This window comes from Suncus etruscus, chromosome 1 (assembly GCF_024139225.1).
Source record: "Suncus etruscus isolate mSunEtr1 chromosome 1, mSunEtr1.pri.cur, whole genome shotgun sequence".
Lineage (NCBI taxonomy): Eukaryota > Metazoa > Chordata > Mammalia > Eulipotyphla > Soricidae > Suncus > Suncus etruscus.
The window spans coordinates 167,446,427-167,471,912 of record NC_064848.1 but is presented as its reverse complement, the minus strand read 5'-3'; the positions used below and the strand labels follow the sequence as shown (position 1 = coordinate 167,471,912).

At 39.3% G+C, this 25,486-nt stretch overlaps 1 protein-coding gene across 1 annotated transcript in view; it reads right to left on the bottom strand.

The window, feature by feature from the left end:
- CPD (carboxypeptidase D) overlaps positions 1-25,356 on the bottom strand; it is a 71,280-nt gene extending 45,924 nt beyond the window's left edge. The window contains exons 1-3 of the mRNA XM_049789691.1: positions 24,584-25,356; positions 18,597-18,844; positions 664-806 (exon numbers count right to left, since the gene is read on the bottom strand). Coding sequence (XP_049645648.1) covers positions 664-806; positions 18,597-18,844; positions 24,584-25,356 — 1,164 coding nt within the window. The remainder of the gene's footprint in view (positions 1-663; positions 807-18,596; positions 18,845-24,583) is intronic.
- Positions 25,357-25,486: the final 130 nt, after the last annotated feature.

Here is a 25,486-nt window from a genome sequence, read left to right as displayed (position 1 = left end):
CAACCCCAGGTCAAATCCCCAGCACCACAAATAGTCTCCCAAACAGTGGGAGGAGGGATCCCTGAGTAGAAAGCCAGGAATAGCCCCTGAGCACCACCAGACATGACACTAAAACTAGATTGAGATAGATAGATAGACAGATGGGATATAGATAAAGAATACTAAACTATACAATTAAATTTAACTCATGTGTCTAAAATTGAGATTACTGATCATTTTGAAAGTCCTTCTCCTCAAAGACATACCACCAATTTCCTCCATATGATATACACAATAACTTCTGATATATACAAAAAGCATACTAGCCTATCTAATAATTATATTAAATTTATGCCCATAGTTCATATAGGGATGTAAAGGCAAATGTGTTGATGACTTTGTTAGATACCATACTGGCAGTATAAATTTTGTTAATTATTTCAGTTCATAAAAGTTGTAATACAGTAAAGGGAAGCCTTCTGGAGGAAAAGAATTGGAAGGGAGATAACAAGGGAGACAGACCTAGAATATATTCTAATATATTCTGATATACTTCTAGAATAATCTAGTATATAAAATAACAAAAAAAACAAAATTAAGTGTATTTTGTTATTCATTTGCCCAAGTCCTCCCATATTTAATCCATTATTTCCATACCCCCACTTTCCAATGAGCTACTTTTACCTTTTCAATCAATGTGATCAAAGACTCACGATTATTCTCCCACTCCTGTTGGAGCTGTGAAGCAGGTGGGTACTTGCAACAAGACAGTTCTAATGTAATCTCAAAACAGTTGGCCCAGACATAATTGTAATCTTGCATACCGCCTGTAACATGAAGGAAAATATAAATTTACTCTTGGAATTCAACTCTCAGAAACCAAAGAAACTAAATCAGCCATCTCTGCACATGAATAGTTGCTTTCACTGAGAAGGCTGGAATTACAGAAAAGCTAAAAGAAAATACATACAGAAAGTATTTGACTAACAAGATGAACAGTTGTGAAGGGCTTAAATATATCCACTAATAACAACAGCAATAATAACTCCTCTAAATTTGAGTTTACCATCTACCAGTTCTATGAGCTTTATATCTGGTAACAGAAAATATATTAGGTAGGTGTTGTTTTACTCAAAACATATGTGAGAAGTGAGACATAGAAAAATTAAGATTTGGGGGACTGGGTATATATGGTTCAGTTGAAAAACATTTGCCTTGCACATATGAAATCTATATAGTAATTCCTGGCACAAGGAAGGGAGGCAAGAAGGGAGGGAGGGAGGGAGGGCGGGAGAGAGGGAGGGAGGGCGGGAGGGAGGGAAGGAAGGAAGGAAGGAAGGAAGGAAGGGAGGGAGGGAGGGAGGGAGGGAGGGAGGGAGGGAGGGAGGGAGGGAGGGAGGGAGGGAGGGAGGGAGGGAGGGAGGGAGGTTGAAGAGAGGGTGAAGGGGGAAAAGATGGAGTATTAAGATAGTTGACAGAATGAGGTAGCTGGGTACACAAAATTTTAACACTGTGAAGACTATCATGCCAAAGTATTAGGTGGCTACCAATCCAAATGTACTCTTCTTTACTAAGGAAGTAGCAAGAGAAAAAGGAGAAGCTCTGCCTAAGGTGGAACTGGTACCTTAATGAAAGATGGTGCACAATATATTGGGAGTGCCGAATAAATGTTTTCAAATTTTGTTTAATGGAGTGAGGAAGTGAAAAGGAAATAAGCATCCACAGTCAACTTCATCATTTCTACATGCATGCATACACACACACTATACTTAGAAAGACTTATTTTTCTTGTCATGTGATTTAAGACTATTAACATTGGGCTCATAAAATAATTAAGCAGAAAGTACAAATTTTATATATACACTCCCTGTCCTGACATGTAGTCTTCTTGATTATCAACACGCATACATAACCACCAGCAAAGTGGTATTTTTTGATTGATAAACCTACATTAACACATCATTACTCCCAATATCCTTTGTCACTCTTGGTGTTGTATATACTGACTTGTATACACTACATGCTTCTACCATTACAGTATCTCATAATTCACTGCCCTAAAAATCCTCTTCCCCTACTTAACACCTGGCAACCATATTTCTTTTTTTAAACTATGTCCCATATGATTTTGCCTTTTCTAGAATGTCATATAGTAATAGGTAATTAAGGTTCCTCCATGTCTTTTTTTAACTGCTGTCACACCTTTTGTAAATAGGAGCCACCAGGGTCATACCTGGCAGTGCTGTGGGTTGACAGTGAGGTCTGGTGTGACATATAAAGTTTTACAATTGAACTCAAGAGTTTTGCACATGCCAGGCATATGCTTTACTGTTTGAGCCATATTCCAGTTCCTCTGTGACTTTTCATGGCTTGATAGCTAATTTCTGAATAATATGCTGTTGTCTAGAACTATAACAGTATATTATCCATTCGCCTACTGAGAAATATCTTAATTAGTTCCAAGCTTTGAAAATTATGAATAAAGCTGTTATAAAAATACCTAGGTATAGTTTTGTGTAGACACATTTTCATTTCCTTTGAGTAAATATTAAAGAGTATGTTTAGTGTTGTAAGAAAGCACCAAGCTATCTTTAAAGTGGTGGTACCATGTTGTATTTTCACCAACAATGAGAGTTCTTGTTGTTCTGTATCTTCACCAATACATGCTCTGGATTTTGGTCATTTTGATAAGATGTAGCAATAACCCATTTAAATGTGCATTTCCTTGATGACATGTTATAGAGCATCTCTTCATGATTATTTTCCATCTGTTTATTTTCTCTAATGAAGTGTCTTTGAAGTCTTTGGCTCATTTTTTTTTAATTGGCTAATTGTTTCTTACTGTTGAATCTTAAGAAATCTTCACATACTTTGAAAAACAGTCCTTTTTTTTTTTTTTTTGGTTTTTGGGCCACACCCGGTAACGCTCAGGGGTTACTCCTGGCTATGCGCTCAGAAGTCGTTCCTGGCTTGGGGGACCATATGGGACGCCGGGGGATCGAACCGCGGTCCGTCTCCTAGGCTAGCGCAGGTAAGGCAGGCACCTTACCTCCAGCGCCACCGCCCGGCCCCGAAAAACAGTCCTTTATGTGATCTGATCTCCTTCTTTTAGAGCCTGACTAATATTCCACTATTGTTATTATTCTACAATGATGTCCTATTTCAGAAAACTTGAAAGCCAAAGACCTTACAGTGTCCTAAAACTCTACATAATTTGCCCTTCTACCATCCCCTTCTCCCTTTAACTTCCTTTCATATATCACTGACTCCAATACTGACCACCTTTTTGATCACTGGATAGACTCAGTTCCTCCTGACTTTGAGTCTTTGATCTATCTACCTGTTCTCTTTGCCAATGTGTTCTTCTCATAGATATCCATACTTAACTACTTTCTTCATCTCCATGTGTCCTCCAATTTCAACTCCTTACTACATATGAAGTTTAACGTAAAAATTAAATCATGGGGCCGGAGAGATAGCATGGAGGTAAGGCGTTTGCCTTTCATGCAGAAGGTCATTGGTTCAAATCCCGGCATCTCCTGAGCCTGACAGGAGCCATTTCTGAGCATAGAGCCAAGAGTAAACCTTAGCGCTGCTGGGTGTGACTCAAAAACAAACAAACAAAAAAATTAAACCACAAGCAAAACTAAATACCAAAACAAGTGTTTTATCACTCTCAGAATAAGAGAAAAGCCTATTTTTATATAAACCAAATATTTAAGGAAAAGAATGATATATTTAACTACCAAAATTCTTTTAAATCAAAAAAAATTTTAAGATGAAGGAAAATACACAAAAATAAAGGATTCTAGAATCATTACATGCTTTGCATAATAAGAACCCCAGATTAGATCTCAGCATTAATCCCCTGAGCACCACCAAATATAGCTCAAAACAAAACAAAAAGATGAATAGTTACAAGGATGATTAAACTAAAGTACAACTGGAAATAAAATGAATACCAAGAAATGATCACTTCAGTAATGGGCTACTATGCAACCATTTAAAGTGTTTTAAAGTTATCGTAACTTTATTTTTTGTTTTGTTTTGTTTTTTTCAGCCACACCCGTTTGATGCTCAGGAGTTACTCCTGGCTAAGCACTCAGAAATTGACCCTAGCTTGGGGGACCATATGGGATGCCGGGGGATCGAACCATGGTCTTTCCTTGGCTAGCGCTTGCAAGGCAGACACCTTACCTCTAGCGCCACCTCACTGGCCCCGAAGTTATCATAACTTTAAATTAAAGTTACTTACTGTCATATTTGCCAAATATTATTTTTAAAAACATACACCATGTCAAAGACCACTTTTTTACAAGACACTTTAAATATTATTATCTATAGAAGTATATCAATTCCCTTTTTTTCATCAAGTATGATGTAACTGAAAACAAATTTGACACTCTCTAATAAACATGCTACTTTACAGTTCTCCAAGTCAGGTTTATTGAGGGATAATTTGTATACTGAAAATCCATCCCTTTTAGTATACAATGCAACTTCTATGCCCTAGACAACCACTAAATATAATTTCTCTCCAGCCACTTAATATAATTTCTAAATATAATTTTTGTACTTTTGCTTCTTCAATATATCAAATTAAAAATTATGCAATATAGGGGCTAGAGCGGTGACACAAGCAGTAGGGCGTTTGCCCTGCATGTGGCTAGCATAGGATGGACCTTAGTTCAATCCCCCAGCGTCACATATGGTCCCCCAAGCCAGGAGCGATTTCTGGGCACAATGCCAGAGTAACTCCTGAGCGTCACCAAGTGTGGCCCAAAAACAAAAAAACAAAAAAAAAAGGCAACATATACTTTGTTTTGTATATAGACTGTATATACACTGTATATATATATTTATATTTATACTGTTTCCTTTAGCATAATGCTTCTGAGATTCATAGTGTTACAAATGTGAAATCTCATTACTATGTATCCATTAATAAACATAGAATTTGTTTATCCATTTACCATGGAATGTATTTGTTTTCAAGGGATGTGCATGACTTTGTGATGTATTTTCAGTTTTGAGCAATTATAAACAAAACTGCACAGATCTTAATGTGGACATATATTTTCCTGTATTTTGAGTAAATATTTAGAAAAGGCATAACTGGATCATATGATAATTGTAACTTACACTTCATAAGAAACTATTAAATTGTTTTCCAAAGTGACTGTACCATTTCACTTTCCTACCATCAATGAATCCAGTTGCTCTGCATTCTCACCTACTAAAATATGCAAACAACCACTCAGCCCTTTATTTTATATTTTTAGGCCCACACCCAGCAGCGTTTAGGACTAGCTCTGTGCTAAAAGGAATCCCTTCTGGTAGAGCTCAGGGGGCCTATGTGGTAATGTTATGTCGTGTCAGGACTGAACAGTGGGTCAAAGATGTGCAAGACAAGAGTTGTAACTCCTTTGCTAGCTCTCCAGTCCTGTTCAGCCTTTTATGTTTGATTTTTGGTTTTGGTTGTTTGCTTGTTTGTTTGGGGGGGGTGGGTATTCAGGGATTATTCCTGGCTCCACATTGGCGGTGCTCAGGGGACCATATGGGATGCCAAGGATCAAATCCAGGTTAGCTGAATGCAAGGCAAACACCCTCCCACTGTATTATCACTCCAGCCCCTTTTCTCAGCCTTTTAAAATGGAAAGTATCTAGTGGAAGAGTGAAAAGAACATACTGGAGTAAGCCACTTTCCTTGCATGTAACTGAACTTAGTTCTCAGAGCTGGAAGGGGCCCCCAGTACTACTGGATGAAAACGAAAAACGTAAAATAAATAAATTAAAATTAAAAAAATTAAAAGTATATATCTAATAGAGGGACAAAAGAGGTCAAAAATGGGAATGGAAATGGGGGAAGGAAGAGGAAAATGAAATAAAGGGAAAGTGTGTATGTCGAAAAAACTTTTAATATGACCTAACTATAAGCAATCTATAAGAAACCTAAAATTTAAGACTCTTGATAAGCCAAAATGAAAACGATATACCTTGTAAATACAAGTGAAAACAAAGATGGAGTGGATATATTAATATCACATAAAGTGGATTTCAGAGAAAGGCAGAGTGCCAAAGAGAGAGAATATAAGCATGATTAAAAGAGCAAGCTAACATAATCCCAAATGAGGCACCTGAACATTGCAGAACTGATGAAACTGAATTGAAGAGACAGTTCAGGGGATCAGACAACTGACTTACACACAGCTGCCCCGATTTAATCCCCAGCGCCTGAGCACTACCAGAATGATTCTTGAGCACAAAGCAGAAATAAGCCCTGATAATTTCTGGGTATGCCCCCACCCCAAAAGAAACATCATAGTAAAATGGCTATAGTAGACTTAACATTCTTCTTAAGTAATGATCAAAACAAACAAAATTATCAAAGGACATAGAATTAAACACCATCAATTAACAAGAAAATGACATTTACAGTCAGTCCCACCCACCAACATTTGGTAAGCTGAATTTCAGGATTTGTTTTCTTTCTTTTCCTTTTTCTTTTTTTCTGGCTATGTGCTCAGAAATCACTCCTGGCTCGGGGGACCATATGGGACACTGGGGATCGAACCCAGGTCCGTCCTGGGTCAGCCACATGCAAGGCAAACACCCTACCGCTGTGCTATCGCTCTGGATCCAGATTTGTTTTCATAAACCATTGTCTACTCCCTTATTTTGTTTCTATATACTCTGCATGAGTGATTTTGTCTTTATGACTCATTTCCCTTAGAATGAGTTCTTCCAGATCCATTCAAGTTGCAGAAAACTTCAAAATTTCAATCTTTCCTTAGAGCTGAGTAATGGTCCATAGTGTATCTGTACAATTTCTTTATCCACTCATTTGCTGTTAGGGTTGTTTCCAGATTTTGGCAACTATAAACAGCACTGTGATAAATGTAAGTGGGCATTGTCTTTTTAAATTAATGTTTCTATGTTCTTGGGATAGATATCCAAGAGTAGAATCACTGGGTTACATGAAAGATCCGTTTTTTTAATTTTTGAAAAGCCTCCATACTGTTTTTCTATAGTAACTGAACTAAAAATTACTTTTATTTTAAAAATATCTAAGACATTGAAAACAAATGAAATTATCAACTGTTATGAATAATTTTAAGAATATTTTCAAGATGCCACAAATAGGCATTCTTTGCCATCTGTGTTAAACCTAACGTTTATTTATTCCAATTCTAAATGTCAAAGATTACATAAGCTATCTTAACCAAGCAGCTGGTTAGGATTCATTGTCTTCATTTTTTTTCTTAAAGAAAAAATCTACATATGCAAAGTTAGATTTCACTACAAAAGAGAGTAGGTCTAACATTACTGACAGCTGCAGTTACTGCCAGATTCAGTAAAATCATGTTTATTTTAAGCTGGTTATGTCATATGTTCAGCACAGTCTGATGGATGAAGTTTCAGATTTCAGAACAATTATCTGTATTCAACCAAAAAAAAAATTTAATCCTCGGAGTAAAGGAATCATTAAAGGAATACCTCAAAGCAATAAGCACTTTATTCATAGATGTTATTAATTTTACTAACAACTGTAGATAAACAGGCCACTATTACCCACCAGTCTAAACCAATAAACTTTATACTTGATTTAAAGTAAAATAATTTTTTAAGTTATACATCACAAACTTTTAACTGGTATCTAAAGTTTTCATCTTAAATTTCTATAGTTGTAAACTTTGTACAATGTAAATTTTATATATACTACATATAAAATGTAAAACTATATATGTAATTTCTCTTTATAATTTATGTTACAAACTATAAATAAATTAATATATATTATTCCAAACATCAGGTTTTTTATATATATTTAGGGATAACTCAAATAACAGCTGGGAGTAAGTGGGATAGAAATAAAAGTTTGACATTGGTAGTGAGAATGCCCCTGATTCACTGTCACTATGTACCTTAAATATTACTGTGAAAGATTCAGTTATTTAAAGTTGTTATTTAGGCATAACTTCCAGGCAAGCAAATTCCAGGATATCTAGAAGCCCTCCCAACCATGATGTTTCACGCACTAGGGGAGAATCGCAGTGCAAGGACCCTGGGACACAATGCTGCTTGGATCTTGTGGTGGCTGTGATCTCCAGGCCACATCTGGAGTCCTTGGGGTCCTCCAGTGCTGCATCTGGAGATGGTTGTGTGACTCTGTGTGCCAGAAATAGAACCACGTAGGGGACATTCTAGGCATGTGCCCTAACTGCTATTCTCCCTGATTTGTTTTGGGTTTTAGGTGTTTTGAATTTTTTTTTTGTTTTTGTTTTTGCTCTACCCAGTGATACTCAGAATCACTCCTGACGGTTGCTGAGGATCAAATTTGGTTAGGGATCAAACCCAGGTCAGATACTTGCAAGGCAAGTGTCTTACCAGCAGGTAAATATGATCCTAAATCTTACTTTTAAATAAAATGTTTACATTATTATTTTAGATGTACCTAAATAAATAAAAGACTAGAAATTTTATTCCTATCTGAAACATAGATGAACATAAACTTCTTTAAACAGAAACTTTACATATTGCCATTTTCTCCTAAAATTTTTTTATTAATAATTTTTATTGTGACCAAAGTGAATTATAAATCTTTCACATACACACACCAACAGGAGTGATACCCACTGAAACCCTGCCAGAAAATAAAGCACTGACACTGGCTAAATATGGTTCCTTCACCCACCCCCCCAAAAAATACTACTTCAAAGAACAGTGAAAAGTTCTCACAACTTTAATGTTTATAAATAAGAGTCTGGAGTGATAGTATTTACTTTTCATGCAGGTTCTATCCCTGGCATCCCATATAGTCCCCAAAGGCTGCCAGGTTAAATTCCTGAACACAAAGCCAGGAGTAAACCCTAAGCATTGCTAGGTGTGACCCCCCAAAAAAATTAAACTAAAATGTTTGTTAATAATTTATTTACAGGAGCCAAGTGGTAGCACAGCAGTATGACGTTTGCCTGGCAAGCAGCTAACCCAGTACAGATGCAGGGTTCAATCCCCAGCATCCCATATAGTCCCCCAAGTCAGTGCGATTTCTGAGCGCAGAGCCAGGAATAACCCAAGTGTCTCCAGGTATGGCCCAAAATAATAAAAACAGAAACAAAATAACAACAATAATTTATTTACCAATGAGTTATTTATACTTCTTGGAGTATATCTAAAAACTACTGAGTATGATATTCATAAAAAAATTAAGTGGAAAATTGGAATCAAATTAATGGAAAAATAAAGAGAATATCCATGAGGGGCCAGAGAGATAGCATGGAGGTAGTACGTTTGCCTTTCATGCAGAAGGACAGTGGTTGGAATCCTGGCATCCCATATAGTCCCCCGAGCCTGCCAGGAACGATTTCTGAGCATAGAGCAAGGAGTAACCCCTGAGCGCTGCAGGGTGTGACCCAAAAACCAAAAAAAAAAAGGTGGGGGGGGAAAGGGGAGAGAGAATATCCATGAAAGAATTAACTTCCATATTCCTGACTTTTAAATTCAAGTTCAGTTTGACAAGTCTTAACTGAACTTATATTCTTTGGATTCTGATCAACTTATCTCAAAACCTATTTCCTTCACCACTCCCACTAAATATATATTTGCTAATGACATAGCTCTTCAAAGTTAAACTAAATTACACAGTCTTACATCTGTTTTCAGTTTGGTCTAACTTGGTCAACAGTATCATGCAACTCTTTAAGCTGCATTTTTCTTGCTTTTTGTTTTCAGTGGGATAGGGGTCTCCCAAGCAGTTCACTGGGGCCCTCAACACAATTCTTAGCCAACTGTGCCTGTGGTTCAATAAAAGGTTCAAAGGGGCAGTGCTACTCCAATTCTATGCTGGGGATTACCTGTACCACCCCAGTGGTGTTCAGAGGGCCTCCAGGGCTGAACCCAGAAATGTTCAAAACCATGTAATAACAGGAATTGAACTGGGGCTGACTATAGGCAGGCATGTTCTCTTCACCCTCTCTTATCAACTCACTCTCCAGCCTCTGCATTTGCCATGTTTTTAAAAACAAAAAATAAATAAATAAAACACCTACCTACTTTCCCATTCTCTATTATCTGAGTTTAGTAGGAAAGGAAAAAAGTACATTTAAGACAGAGTGATAGTACAGCATGTAGACGGTCCTCAGCACTCCGTATATTTCCCCAAGCCCCACCAGGAGTGATCCCTGAATGCAAAGAGAGAAGTTAAGTCCTAACTACTCAAGGTGTCCCCCCCCCAAAAAATGAACAAAAAAAGATATCAAATGTTTAGACACTGGACATTAAGACTGGATCTGAGGATTTAGGAACAAAATCCTAAAGTCGTTGGCAAATTTCATGTATGTCTGTTGTCACATTACAAAGTACACAACTGCACTGTTCCTAAAGGTCATATTTTATATTAGGCTATATTTCAGTATACTAAAGCAAACTTGTGACTCATGTGGAAGGAAATAGTCTGAGTGTTGTTTTATCTTTCTACTTTCCTTTAAAATTAGGTTGGCAGTACTAAAATTAAAAAAGAAAAAAAGAGATCTAACCAGCTTCTGTATGAGATCAAATAAAACAAAAGCACTTACTAAAACTTATTAACACATCTTATTACCAATACTACTCTTAAAACATTAGTAACAGACTGAAAATTCATATCTTAACTTTAAATTTAAAACCTTTTTTAATAAACCTAGTATAAAATGTGTGATACACATTTACTTTGGGGATGAAAAAGCACCCATCTACTCGTTTATATATATGAATGCATATGTGTGTGTGTTCTGGTTAGAGTTTTGGCTCCAAGCAATTAAATTACGCCAAGAAACAATATCAATTTCATTTTCAAAATCATGTACACTGCCATATGCTTTCCAAAATGTCTCTTATCTCCTAACTCTCCTATCTTGACATTTTTCCTAAGTTCTAGAAGCTATTTCCCAATCTCCAATTAGATACCTATGACTAGTATAACTAATACCACCTCCAATTTTCACACATTAACTCTATTCTCTCTCTCTCTTCTCTCTCTCTCTCTTTCTCTCTCTCTCTCCCCCTCCCTCCCCTTACTTAGATCTTTGGGTCCTTCTTATCATTGACACTCTGTTCTACATATAATTAGGTACCTATGACTAGTATATCTAGTACCACCTCCAATTTCACACATTAGCTCTTCACATGCACACGTACACACACACACACACACACACACACACACACACACACACCACTCTCTTTCTCTTTCTCTCTCACTCAAAACCTTACTTAGATCTTTGGTCCTTATCATTGGAATTCTGTTCTTTTTTTTTTTTTTGGTTTTTGGGCCACACCCGGTAACGCTCAGGGGTTACTCCTGGCTATGTGCTCAGAAGTTGCTCCTGGCTTGGGGGACCATATGGGACACCGGGGGATCGAACCACGGTCCGTCCAAGGCTAGCGCAGGCAAGGCAGGCACCTTACCTTTAGCGCCACCGCCCGGCCTGGAATTCTGTTCTACATGTAATTAAAGACTAACTGCAATTCTGTGAATTTTGTATAATTTCTGACATAGTTCATACTTCCTTTCACTCCTGTAAGGATCTTTCCTGATAAAAAGACTATCTTGAAAGCAAGTCCAATTCCAAAGAATTAGAAAAAACATCTCAAGTCTCCTTTCTCCTAGGACTCTTACAAAATGAATAGCACCACAATATACTTATTATCAAAGAATTTACAAGCTAATGGGGCCAGAGTAATAGTGGGTAGAGCACTTACTTGCCTTGCATACAACTGACATGGGTTTGATCCATAAGCCCACCAGGAATGATTCCTGAGTACAGTGACAGGAGTAAGCTCTGAGTACCACCTGGTGTAAACCAAAATCTAACACCTTCACCCCACTCAAAAAAAAAAAAATCACAAGCAAGCAAGAGAAAGGTAGAATTTAGTGAGATTATAAGACCTTCAGGGCCATGCTAATAAATTTAGATTTTATCCTGTTAAAAATGTAAAATAAGTAAAGATAGAAGTTCCTATGTGTTTTACAATAGTTTTGTTTTTACAGTGTAATTTTAAAAACCATTAACATATCAAAGGCAACAAAATCTGAGAACTGGTCTCCAGAACCAAGAACCAAGTTTACCATGCTTGGGAGAAGTAAAGAAGAGGAAAAAACTTGAGTGAGGGACATTATGGTGAAGGGTGTGGTACTGGACCATATGGTATGCATGAAACATTAACTGTATTGAAATCATGGTACCTAAAAGAAAACAAATTTCGAAATAAAGTAACATGATACAAATAAAACCCAAAACATCGTTCATAAGCACTGACAACTGGTAAACTACTCATCATATATACTTCAGATTATCAAAAAGATCTTGGGGCCAGAGCCATGATGCAGCAGTAGGGTATTTGCCTTGCACTCTGCTGACGAACTGTGGTTCGAACCCCCGGCATTTCATATGGTCCCCCAAGTCAGGGGCGATTTCTGAGCACAGAGCCAGAAGTAACCCCTGAGCATCACCCAGTGTGGCCCAAAAAGCAAAAAAAATAAAAAAATAAAAGAACCTGCAGGAAAATTAGATATGAAGGCAATAGTCTACACATGTTTTTAAAATATAGTATGTTCTCTAGATGTGATTCTATACATGTTCTTAAATAGGATAAAATTCAATATTAAGGCAATATTCTGTACACTTCAGATTAATTTATTTATTTTTATTATTTAAGTCTACTGTATCTTCACTAGTATTCTCAGAAATCGCCCCTGGCAGGCTCGGGGACCATATGAGATGCCGGGATTCAAATCACCGTCCTTCTGCATGCAAGGCAAATGCCCTACCTCCACGCTATCTCTCTGGCCCCTTTACTGGTATTCTTTTTTTTTTTTTTTTTTTTTTTTGGTTTTGGGGTCACACCCATTCTCACTCAGGGGTTACTCCTGGCTCTGTGCTCAGAAATCGCTCCTGGTAGGCATGGGGACCAAATGAATGCCAGATTCAAGCCACCATCCATCCTGGATCGGCTGCTTATAAGGCAAATGCCCTACTGCTGTGCTATATCACTGGCCCTTTACTGGTATTCTTACCTCCTTCATGATCAAATAATTTCTGAGGCATATTTTAATACTCCTACTGTATTTATGGATGTCTATTTCCTAATAACCAATATTTCACTGGTTGTACACTGTATATTTGATCCTTTTTATTTTCATTAGACTCCAACTTTCTGTAATGATATGAATTGATCTATAATGCTCTTGTTTATTCTTTGCTTTTTATTGTGCCATGGATGGAATCCTGGGTCTCACATATGCAAAGCAAGTGCTCTGATTCTAAGTACATTCCAAGCAACAATTCCCTGGTTTTATTTTTTTATTTTTGGTTTGGTTTGGTTTGGTGCCATCCCTGGGTCCGACGAAGGTTGGCTGCATGCAAGGCAAATGCCCTGCCACTGTGCTATCACTCCGGCCCCATAATGCCCTGTTTAATGACACAGGAAATGTTCTCCCAAATGACCCAAATAACCTCTTGGACTGTTCAAAATAATTTGGCAATCATTTTCCCTAACCTCTTCTCTTCTGTCAGCAATCTACTATGGTACTTCAAGCCAAGACACATCAATATTTAAAGCACATTAATGCAATTCAATGGGACCTCTACTTTATAAAGAGAATCCACATGATTAAAGGAATTCAAGTCAAACACACTAAAGGGAATTTATTACATTATATGTTATCTGGTGACATTTCATAACTTTCTGCCTGTATAAAGGGAAAAGAGAGATGAAAGCTAAATAAGAACATTTTCTTCTTCCAGAGAGATAAAGACTCAGCCCTAAGTGTATGCCTTAAAAAGACAAAGTCTTGTAACTACTGTCCTAACCAGCCACAGATTGCAGAGACACCTATGACCAACTTATGGCCTAACAACTAGGTTTCTGATCAACTTGTTATTTCAATATTCTTCCGAATGATAAAGAAGGTAATCTAAAAGAGGGTGACCTAGGAAAGACATGTATTCTCTGGAAAAATTGTAAATCAGGACAAAAGAAACAGCTAAATACATCCTAGGTCCTCTTTAATGTGGGTTCACTTTCTGTGGTTTTCAATGATATAACAAATATATTTATAAAAAAAAAAAAAACAGTAAATAAGTACCAGGTAGTACAGGGGTTAAAGTCAATACCTTGCAGATGGCCAACCTAACTGGAACCCCAGTACCATCTGGTCCCCTGAACACCACCAGGTGCAGCCTTGGAGGCCTCCACCCTCTCTCTACCACTCCTAGATGTAGCCTCAGACACCCTGAGCCACAAGGGTAGTCCAGTTAATCCTGGGGCTCGGACCAAAATAGCATCATAGAGCTCTCACAGAGAACCAAAGAACAGGGTTCTTCAGGAAGGGACCCCAGTTTCCTGAGCACTTTTTGTTTTTTGTTTTGTTTTGTTTTTTATTTTGGGGCTTTTGGGCTACACTCAGCAGCACTCAGAGGCCACTCCAGGCTCTGCGCTCAGAAATGGCCCCTCCCTGGCACTCTTGGGGGACCATATGGGATGCCGGGAACCAAGCCCAGGTCCGCTCAGAGTCAGCTGTGTGCAAGGCAAACGCTCCACCGCTGTGTTATATATCTCCAGCCCCAACCTGAGCACTTTTTGGTAGGTTCTCCCCACCTCAAAAATAAAAAACAGTGAAGGTAAGATTTGGTACTATAGCTGGCCTTGAGTATGGAGCAGGTCATGGAACATTTCCTATGTACATCTCCCGTAAGGTGCTTTTTTTTCTACCTACAATTTGAAAATAAATCATCTCTACCATAGAGTAACCAAAACTAGTATTTTATTGAAATGCAAGACATAACCCATTAGTATACACTAAACTACATTAGTGAATTCAGGCAAACTACTTTTGTTTAAGGAAACAGAAGACACTAAAATAAGATTTACTGGAATACATTATAAAGGTAAGTTCTGTTTCATGGAACTATTTTTATGTACATACAGATATGAAATGATTGAAAGGCATTTTATCTTGTAGGGCTAATAGAAAGCTTTAAAAAACCTAATCTAGGGGGCCGGAGAGATAGCATGGAGGTAAGGCGTTTGCCTTTCATGCAGAAGGTCATCAGTTCGAATCCCGGAGTCCCATATGGTCCCCCGTGCCTGCCAGGAGCAATTTCTGAGCCTGGAGCCAGGAATAACCCCTGAGCACTGCCGGATGTGACCCCAAAAAAAAAAAAAAAAAAAAACCTAATCTAGAATCTACCAGTAAGGCAAACATTTCCTCAGAGCAGGAACAAAATCAGAAGAAATATTTTCCAGTTTCTTTTTATTGGTGGTAGTGTTCTTTTTTTTTTTTTTTTTTTTTTTTGGTTTTTGGGTCACACCCAGCAGTGCTCAGGAGTTACTCCTGGCTCTATGTTCAGTAATTGCTCCTGGCAGGCTCAGGGGACCACATGGGATGCCGGGATTTGAACCACCAACCTTCTGCATGAGAGGCAAACGCCTTACCTCCAATGCTATCTCTCCGGCCCCTGATGGTGCTGTTCTTAAATTGAGTGACTAACGTCCCAATAACTGGAGGAGGATTTTTTTTTGGGGGGGGGGGTGGTTTTTGGGCCACACCTAGCAGAGATCAGAGGTTAATTCTGGCTCTGCGCTCAGAAATCACTCCTGGCAAGCTCAGGGGACCATATGGGATACTGGAGACTAAACCCTGTTCTGCCATGCAAAGCAAATGCCCTCCCTGCTGTTCTATTGCTCTGGACCCTAGAAAGATTTTTTAATAAATTTTTATTATCTAATCCAAATATCATCTAATATGTTAAATCTAAATTTAAAGTACCTAATACTTTAAATAACCACTCATTTTTCAGGTGCCAAGTTTCAAGAGACACTTCACCGTCTATATAGCAGGGAATGGTCTAATGTAAACTGAATAAAACAAAGTCCCTGCCCACAGGAAGTTAAAATTCTAGCAGAGATAACAGGACATAGTGTACAAGCTAGGCTAAATACTTTACTCTTGAGTTCATAATCCTATGATGGGAGTCTAGAGTTCTCTCCCTCCTTCCTCCCCCACTCTTCTTTTTTACCCCATCCCCTTCTCCTTCCCCTCCCCCCTCCATCTTTTTCCTCTCCCTCTCCTCTCCAGCACCTCTAAATTCAATTGCCTTCCACAATCCTTCTACTTGCAAGAAAATACAGTACAACCAAATTCTACCCAAAAGAACTCTAAATATCCATGTCTTTAATCATACCATATCAGTTATAGGTACTCGGGGATTTTTTTTTTTTTTGTCCTTTCTGCAAATCTCCTAAGTTGAAAGAAGGCAAGTCTTAAAGATGGTTTAGCAAAGTGGCAATGTACATGCCCCACATGGAGAGCCACCATGAAAACAATTCTACTTTGACCTAAAACTATTAGCTTCATAAATTTCTTTTGGGGATGGATATACTAAACTACAAGATTATTTTTATAATGACTTCAAAACTGTGAAAAAAATAAGACAAAAGGTACAAATTAGTTAATTGTTTAAAATCACAAAATAGATTAAGTTCTGCTTGAGCACTCTCAATAATGAGATTTTATTAGAGGGGCAGACTATTCATTGTCACTCCCTATTACAATATTCATTAGATATTCTAATTTCTATTATGAGAATAGTCATTCCCTAGATGGAATGTGCAGGTTTAGGAGTCACATAGTAAGAAACAAGGCAAAGCCTGGGTTCACACACTAAAAGCACTTATGCTGCCCTTTAGAGCCCTTTCATCCAGCCCTTTTCCATTCACTCTTAGTCAAGGCCTGTGCATAAAAACAAAAAAGTTAATTTCCAAAAAATATGAAAGTTAAAGTTCAGTTCTTAGCACTTAAAAAAAAAATGAAGAAAAAAAAGGAGGGACAGAGCGGTGGCGCAAGTGGTGTGCCTTGCACACTAGCCTAAGACAGACCTCGGTTCAACCCCCAGCCTCCCATATGGTCCCCCAAGCCAGGAGCGATTTCAGAGCGCATAGCCAGGAGTAATCCCTGAGCATCACCAGTTGTGGCCCAAAAACCAAAAGAAAAAAAAAAAAAAATAAGCACTTCAAATCTATTTTAACAATTCTTTTAAAGGTAGCATCATATGGGTAATGTAAACCCTTATATATTGCTAACAGGAAAGTAAATTTATATAGCCACTATAGTAAACAAGTCAGTGTTTCCTCAAACGGTAAACCCGTAATTACCATATGACCCAGATATCCTAACTCCTGAGTACAAATCCAAAAATTCTGAGAACAAGGAATCCAACGATGCATGTAGACAGTCACAGTAACATGATTCATAATTTCTAATAGATGATGGAACTAACTCAGTGCACAGCGACAGGTAAATGGATAAACAAAATCTACATGCATACAAGGGACTAATTCTCAGCCATAAAAAGAAATGAAGTTCTGATACAGGTGACAAAGTGCATGAACCCTGAAGACATCAAGTAAAATAACCCAGATGTAGAACCACAAATATTTAGATTCCAGCTATATGAAATAGCTACAATGGGCAAATTTACAGAAATCAAAAAAGTAAATCTGAGTATAATGATGGCTGTGTGCAAGATGGGGAGTTACTGCTTAATGGTTACAAAGTTTCTGTTTGGAGTGACTGAAAATTTTTGTAAAAATAAGTAATTGTAATTTTGTAATAATTTTGTAAAGGCAAATTCATAAAATACACAGCACACCCACACACAAAGGCATTCCAGCACACAAGGTATTCCATGATTACCCTTAGGGCCTAAACTAAAGGTTTAAAGCCAGAGTGATGAGCCTTTACAATTCAGAGATCTCAAACTTGCAGCCAGCGGGTCGTTTGCGGCCCTCTGTACAACATTTTGTGGCCCTGCCCTAGAGGAATCTCTTTTTGTTTTGTTTTGTTTTAGTTGTTTGGGTCACACCCCCCAATGTTCAAGGCTTACTACTGACTTTGCCTCCTGCAGCCCCCAGGTAAATTGAGTTTGAGACCCCTGCTACATGAAAGAAGAGAACGAGGGTCATTACATTAACCAAGATAGACAGCCTAACCACCTGAAGCTTGACTTTGTGTCTCCTGTATGTTGTGATGTGATGATGTAAAGTGATCTCTATGCAGTCCTGATGGAAAACTTAACCTGTATCTTCTCATTATGAATGTAACATATCTAGAACTAGATGTGTTCTGGAGGAAAAAGACTAAAAGGATATTTTGGAATAGTAGAGGAAATCTTGAGTTATGGACAGCATGTGGAATGACATTAATGATGATCAAATTACTATTGATTTCTCAGTTGATAATGGTATATGCTTAGACATACTCTCTATAGTTGGGAAACACATGCTAAAACACTTGCAAGTGAAGTGTTATGAAAACTGCAATCTACTATGAGATGGTGCTGCATCAGATAACGTATGGGTGAGGGGTGAGTGAAGGGGTACATTTGGGGTCAGATAATAGCTGCATGAATGAACATCAGAAGGTATTCATATACTCTTTCCAGATCATTGTGAGTTTGAAAATTTCAAACTAAAGAAAAAAATTTTAATTGAGTCCTTAAAATGCTGTTTCCCAATTGAGGTAAGAAAGCTAAAATAAAAAATATATATATATTTGGCACATTTCGAACTTTCCATACCTTCCACATCATACCAATGTGCACCATTTGTAATCCCATCTTTGAAAGTTTCATCCTCATCCCCTGGACAATGTGGAGCACCAGTTTTCATTATAGGGTGATTTGAAGCATAGGATTTTGCCAAGTATTTAAAGACTTCATCATCTGAGGTTTTACTATAGATTCCAGTGACCTCATGCTCTGGAGAATCATCAAAAGGATAGCTTGCAACCACTGAGCCACCATGCAGATTTCCAGAAAGCACAAACCTTTGAAAACATAAACAAATCGCAGACTAAGCAAAGGTTCGGAAAACACCATTTATCTAAAAATTCTATAAAAGCAAATGAAGTCGAATATATCTCCCGGAGACCTAAAAACAAATCTATTAAATGTTATAAGCATACCAACAATAATAGCATAAAGGAAAATGAAAGTATCATTAGTTTTACAAATTTCAAATTGATTTTACAATTCAAGTTAACTTCAAGTGTCTTTAAAGAATTTCCTATCAATGAAAAAACAGATAAATAACAGAACATCCGGGCATGTGTTACCTAGAAAATTCAAATTTATGTATCGGAGGTTGAATGATGTTAGTTTGCTGATATTTAACTATATTTTTACCTACAAAAGCAACTGTTTTATATAGCTTATGCCCTATAGTTGATCTATATTTCAGTCAAACTCACAGACATATACAGAAAGCATGACATGTTCAATACATAACTTAGTAAATTTCATGTCGTTTAAATTTACTATCAAAAATTTTGTAAGGACATCTAATTTAAAATAAATCTGTTTAGGCCCCATTCCATTTCCAATTTACGAAACTTTACATTTTCTAGAGATGCTACAATTGAGAAGACTGGGTAAGAAGGAAGGCACCTGATACAGGTAACTGCATTCAAACAAAATCAACACCACACAGAATACAAAAGTGCCACTACACCATTGTAGAAGCAGCTAATTTTTCTGGGCCCAGTTTCTGAATCAGCAATTCTAACGTATGTCAACACTGAAATAAAACTGCTTCCTATAATAGAAACTTGCACTTTCCTATTTTTAAGTGATCCTATTTACAACTGCCTAATCGATAGACAGTAAAGTATAAAAAGCTTTTTGGTGAATAGTAAAGGCAAAAATATACTGAAGTTCCATTTCTACATCTTTCCCTCATTACTATTCATATAGATTAAACATTTTTTTGTATTCAAAATTGGATTTTTCTGCTCTGTGTGTGTTGAAATGAACTGATCTACAGAAATTCTATGGAGGGAATGAACCATAACATTTATTTCAATATGCTTGAAAGAAATATAAACATATGTTATGTTTAATTTATAGGTTTTGTTTATCTTTGCCACACCTGATGGTAGGCAAGGTTTACTCCTGGCTGTGCTCAAGAACACCCTTGGTAGGGCTCATGGAATCATATGGGATGCCTGCCAGGAATCGAACCTGGGTCAGCTGCATGCTAGTCAAGCAATCCACCCACTGTACTACTTCACCAGCTCTGACAGATTATTTTAAGAGTAGCTGGTACCATCCCAGAGGAGATCAATAATGAAAATTACTTATAATACAGTCTATTCATAGAAGATAGAATTTAGCCAATAAAAACAAGAATTAAATACTAGACTATGAAGAGACTGCATTTAAATGAATATAATTATAATTAGCACTTTACAGACATCAGAGGAGAATGCCATTTGGCTCAGCAGCAATATAGCACAGGCTGTGGAGACAAGCAAATCTGGATAAGATTTGCTCTCCCAGACCTGTTGCTCGCCAGCAGTACTATCAGAGGATCAGAAGTTTCTGCAAATACACTAAACCCTGAATTCTTTCTCATCTATAATTAATTACAGTAGATATTAAAGCTATGTGCGTCCCAGGGTTGTCATAAGAATAATCTAAGAGACTATACTTATAACACCTTTGTGCCTAACTATGGTTTTATAATAACACTTGTTCAACAAACATTCATTCTTCTGGAGGTATCTAGCATTCTACTTACAGAAGTACTTACTGTTCCCCACTTCTACAATCAGCACCTGGGAGGTGGAATGATATAGAAATTAAAAGTTAAGTGCAGTTTCTAGAGGCCGAAGTGATAAGAGCAGGTGATAGGGCATTTATTTGCCTTGCTCAAAGTGACCCAGTTTGATCCCAGCATCCCATATGGTCTTCCAATCCTGCCAGGAGTAATTTCTGAGTTTATGGCGTAACTCCTGAGCGCTGCAAAGCATGGCCCAAAAACCAGAAGGAAAAATAAAAAACTAAGTGCAGATTCTAAAATCCTAACTCCACCTTTCTTATCACTCAGCTCTCACTCATTCACTCTCAAATTCTCTATTTCTAAATATTGTCTTTAGTCTTGACACTTCTGAGAACTCTTCTCAGAAATATCACTAATAGGGTCTGACCAGTGCTTTTAGAACAATGAAATATCTGAAATCTACTTAGTGATCAAGCTCAATCAATAGATTTCCTTACTCTTATTACATATAAAAGTAATACTGCCACTATTACAAGGATTTCAGGATAAAATGAAACCAAGTATGGTAGCTCTAAGATTACTGCTCTTAATCCTTTTCAAACCAACTGAGCTGTACATATCAATTCAATTGGGTGGCCACACTTCAGCTGTGCTCAGGGCTTACTCCTGACTCTGTGCTCAGGGATCACTCCTGGCAATGATCACAGCAGGTACTGGGGGTCAAACTGAAATAAGTCACCTGGGAGACAAATACCTAATCCCCTGTACTTTCTCTAGGTCATCAATTCAATTTTATTCAAAAGGCATTTTATGGTTTTCATGCATATCAATTTTATAATGCATAAATTCAGTGTCACAACTATTCCTCAACTAAGGTTTAAAGTAGCTGCTAAGGGGCCGGAGAGATAGCATGGAGGTAAGGCGTTTGCCTTTCATGCAGGAGGTCATCGGTTCGAATCCCGGCACCCCATATGGTCCCCCATGCCTGCCAGGAGCAATTTCTGAGCCTGGAGCCAGGAATAACCCCTGAGAACTGCCGGGTGTGACCCAAAAACCAAAAAATAATAAAAAACAATAAAGTAGCTGCTAAATAAAGCATGGTAAATAAACAAAAAATATATATTATATATTACCAAGTTGATCTCTGGATTAATTTTATCATACTTTCCATATAACCATGTCAATTGCTTTTAAAAATTAAAAGAACTAGATATTTGGAAAACAAACTTCCAAAAACGTAGGAAACTGGATACATACAAATTCCTTCCCCAAGTAGTCTGAAACCACCCCCAACAATATGGTATTTTTCACAAATGTACCAAGAAATAATTAACATGCTGCTCTAGTAAGGTCCAAAAAAAGATGCATTTAATTAATCTAGTGTGCCCAAAACGTAGGAGCCAAAAAACTATTTAGGGCTTGGGAGGTAGTTCAAGTATTACAGCACAAACACAGCATGTATGAGGCACTGAGTTTTATACCTAGCACCTCACGTCTAACCCCCAGCACCACCTCATATAGCTCTGGTGACACCCCTGAGCAACTGATCAAGTGGAACATGAGTGGGAGTGGTCCCAAACCCTCTATGGCACTGCTGGGTATGGCTTGTGTAAAAATAAATAAAATCAGGCCAAAGCATGTGCAAATACAAGAGGTAGGAAACTTGCCTTGCATGTGGCCAGCCTGGGTTTGATCCTTGGCCTCCCATATGGTCACCTGAGCATTGTCAGGAATGAATCCTGAGAGCAGAGCCAGGTGTGGTCCCAAAGCCAAAATAATTCATTAAAGTTAAATAAATAAAATCTCGTTTTCCTAAGTTTGTGTCTGAAATATCAATAACACAAAAAGCATCCATTGGATGAGGTACAAAGTGAAACAAACAAAAAATAATAATAAATTTCACTTCCTAAAGAAGGAATAGGTAAGGCTTAAACTCCTATTTCTAAAATAATAATATTGATATCAAATACAGCGAGGTGAATGGAATTTCACAATTTTTATTCCAATTATGTACTTATGTTGATAAAATACATCAAATAAAGGTAATTTCCCCAGATAGAATAATAGTTGCAGTTTTTAAATTTCCTATAAAATGAATCACCCTCAAATTCTGTGATTATTTTGGTTTTTTTTTTATTTTATTCAGTGTCCTTTGTTTTTTGACTATATAAGCATTAGAAGATGCTTATATTAATTTAATTAAAGAATTAAAGAATTTTGAAGAATGAGGATGGCTGGATGTCAACCTACTTTCAGCATAGTCTAAGGGAGACCTGGGTCATGACAGAGTTTATCTTTCTAGTCACAAAGAAAGAGGAAAGGAACTATTAAAGAGAAAAATCTAATCACAAAATTTATACCACTGCAAGAATGATGGTAAGATATGTATTATTTAGTTCATTTAATGTTTAGGACACACTCAGTACTGGGGACAATGCGGCCAGCAGTAGTGCTATCTCCCTAGCCCCAAAGAGGCATTTTTAGACTTGTCATTTAAGCAATGCAAACAGTGTGCTAGACACAATCATCTCAGAAAAGCCTTGGCCGTCACAGCTTCTGACATTAAGTAGTTCCATTTCCTAGGAAAATATCGTCTTGACACTGTATCTAAAAGAAATGTCTTCTCAGAAAGTTAGGCAAAATCATCTGTAAGGGCTCTTTAAAAGGATGAGTAACGTGAAAGGTGAGAGAGAATAGAATCTAGAGCTGCCAGAACACCCATAAATTTTCTCAGCCTGCTATATGACTGAAATCTCCTGGAAAAAAAATTAATCCAAAAGATCCACAAAGCAATTTCTTTGTCTATGACTACTTTTGCCTTACCTGTCAGAAATCTTCAAATCAAAATATAAAGATCAACTATTGCTTCACATGTCTTCTGAAGACACAAAACTGAGGCTATGCTGGCAAAGTGGCTAGGTGTGTAAAGAGGAAAGGGTAGACTCACTTCAAACATTTTAACACAGTTCTGGCAGCTCATGAAGAACTGGCTGCTGTGTGTGTTTCATTAGTGAGCAGTCTTTTACTTAGTAGTAAGCCACTCTTCCTTTGGTCCTCCCTTCTTCCTTTTTTACCTCTATACCATACCATCTCTCCAGCGTCAGTTCAAGTTCTACCTCCCTCATAGAAAAGCTCCTTATCATGATAGCAGCCCAAATATCCTTCCAGCAGAAACAATTCCTGTGACGCTTCACTGGGTAGGTACCAACGCACAGATCTTATACACCAATTTCTTGGGTCCTCGTGTTTCTGGTTCTAATACCCTTAATACTTAATTCTTAATACTGTGCATGTTACACATGATCATTTAACCCTGGTTAACAGATCTGTGCAAATTCTTTACCTCTACCCATAAGCTCCATAGCTAAGTCATTAAATGCAAAGGGTGGGAAAGAACCGGTTTCTTCTGTCAAATAACCAAGAGGGCCCCACCACGAGTCTTTTTTTTTTCTTTTTTCTTTTTTCTTTTTAATCTCCTTTCTTGAGACTCCTGTCTTCCTCCTAGCTGTGAAGGCTAAACTAACTAGAAATCAATCGGATTATCTGGAAGATCTCTGCTTCCCAGGCTGCTTCTCAGTCTGATCCTTCACTTCCCCCCAAAAAGATAGTGAGGTGGTCATCAGGTGGTCGTCAAGGTCAAGTGACCTAATGCGGGGCAAGGAGAGGGCTTAGCAAAGCGCCTAGAAGAGCCAACGAGCGCAGGGTTTAGGAAAATTAGGAAAAGAGAAGAGAAGACCTAATAGATTAGCTTTCAGGTTTCCTCCAATCATTCGCCCACCAGTCCAGCGAGACCAGAAAGCCAAGAAGGGAGTCTCCCCATCCGGCCCCCAAAGCTGACAGCGCCTTTAGGCAAGCAGCGCAGCACCAACTAGGACCGGAGGGACCCTGGGGCAGGACGACACTGAGTCCCCTTGAAGCTGCCCCTGAAGGCGGCTGTCTCCCTGCACCGTCTCCGCCCCATCTCCCCGTCTCTGACGGGGGCGGAGGCCGGAGCAGCGGGACTCACTTGTTCCTGCGGATCCACTCGATGAGCGCGCGCACCTCGGGCACGTCGTCCAAGGCGGGCGGCTCCCCGGTGCCGAACTGGTCGGGGAAGCTGCGGTTGAGGTCGCGGCCGCGGCTGTTGTCGCGGCCGCTGGCCCGGGAGGAGCCGTCGCCGTCGCCGCCGAGGCCGAGGCCGCAATCGCCTTCGCGGGCGCGCTCGAAGCCGTCGGGGTTGAGGCTGGGCAGCAGGTACACGTCGGTGGTGTTGAGCAGGCGGACGAGGCGCGGGTCGCCGCGGCGGTAGCCGGCCGCCAGCTCTTGGGCCAGGTAGACCAGCACCTGGCGCGACACCGTCTCGTCGCCGTGCATGTTGCCCACCAGCTTCACCTGCGGCCGGCCGGGCACCAGCGGCCCCGCCTCGGCCGCCTCCGCCGCGCCGGCCCCAGGGGCAGGGGCAGGGGCCGGGGCCGGGGGCGGCTCCAGGCCGGCCGTGAGGCGCAGCACCCACAGCGGCCGGCCCTCCACCGAGCGGCCGATGCTGAAGAGCCGCGCCAGGCCCGGCGGCCCCGCGGCCGCCGCCTCCCGCAGCGCCGAGCCCAGCTCCTCTTCGTGGTAGTAGCGGTCGAAGCGGCCCTCGGCGCTCGGCGCGCTCGTCTTGGTCGCTTCCGCCTTCTTGATGTGCGCCGCCTCCACGCGGCGCGGGCTCTGCAGCAGCAGCAGCAGCGGCAGCAGGCACAGCAACCGCGGCGGGAGGCGTGCGGAGCGCCCGGGCGACGAGAGGCGGCCGCTCGCCATCTTCCAGCACCGCCGCCGCCTCGCCTCTCACTCCACTCGGCCCCGGCGCGCCTCGTCTCAGCTCCCGGCGGGGCCGGGCCCGGGACCCGCCGGATCCCCTGCGCGCCTAGCAACGCTAGTCCCGCCCACC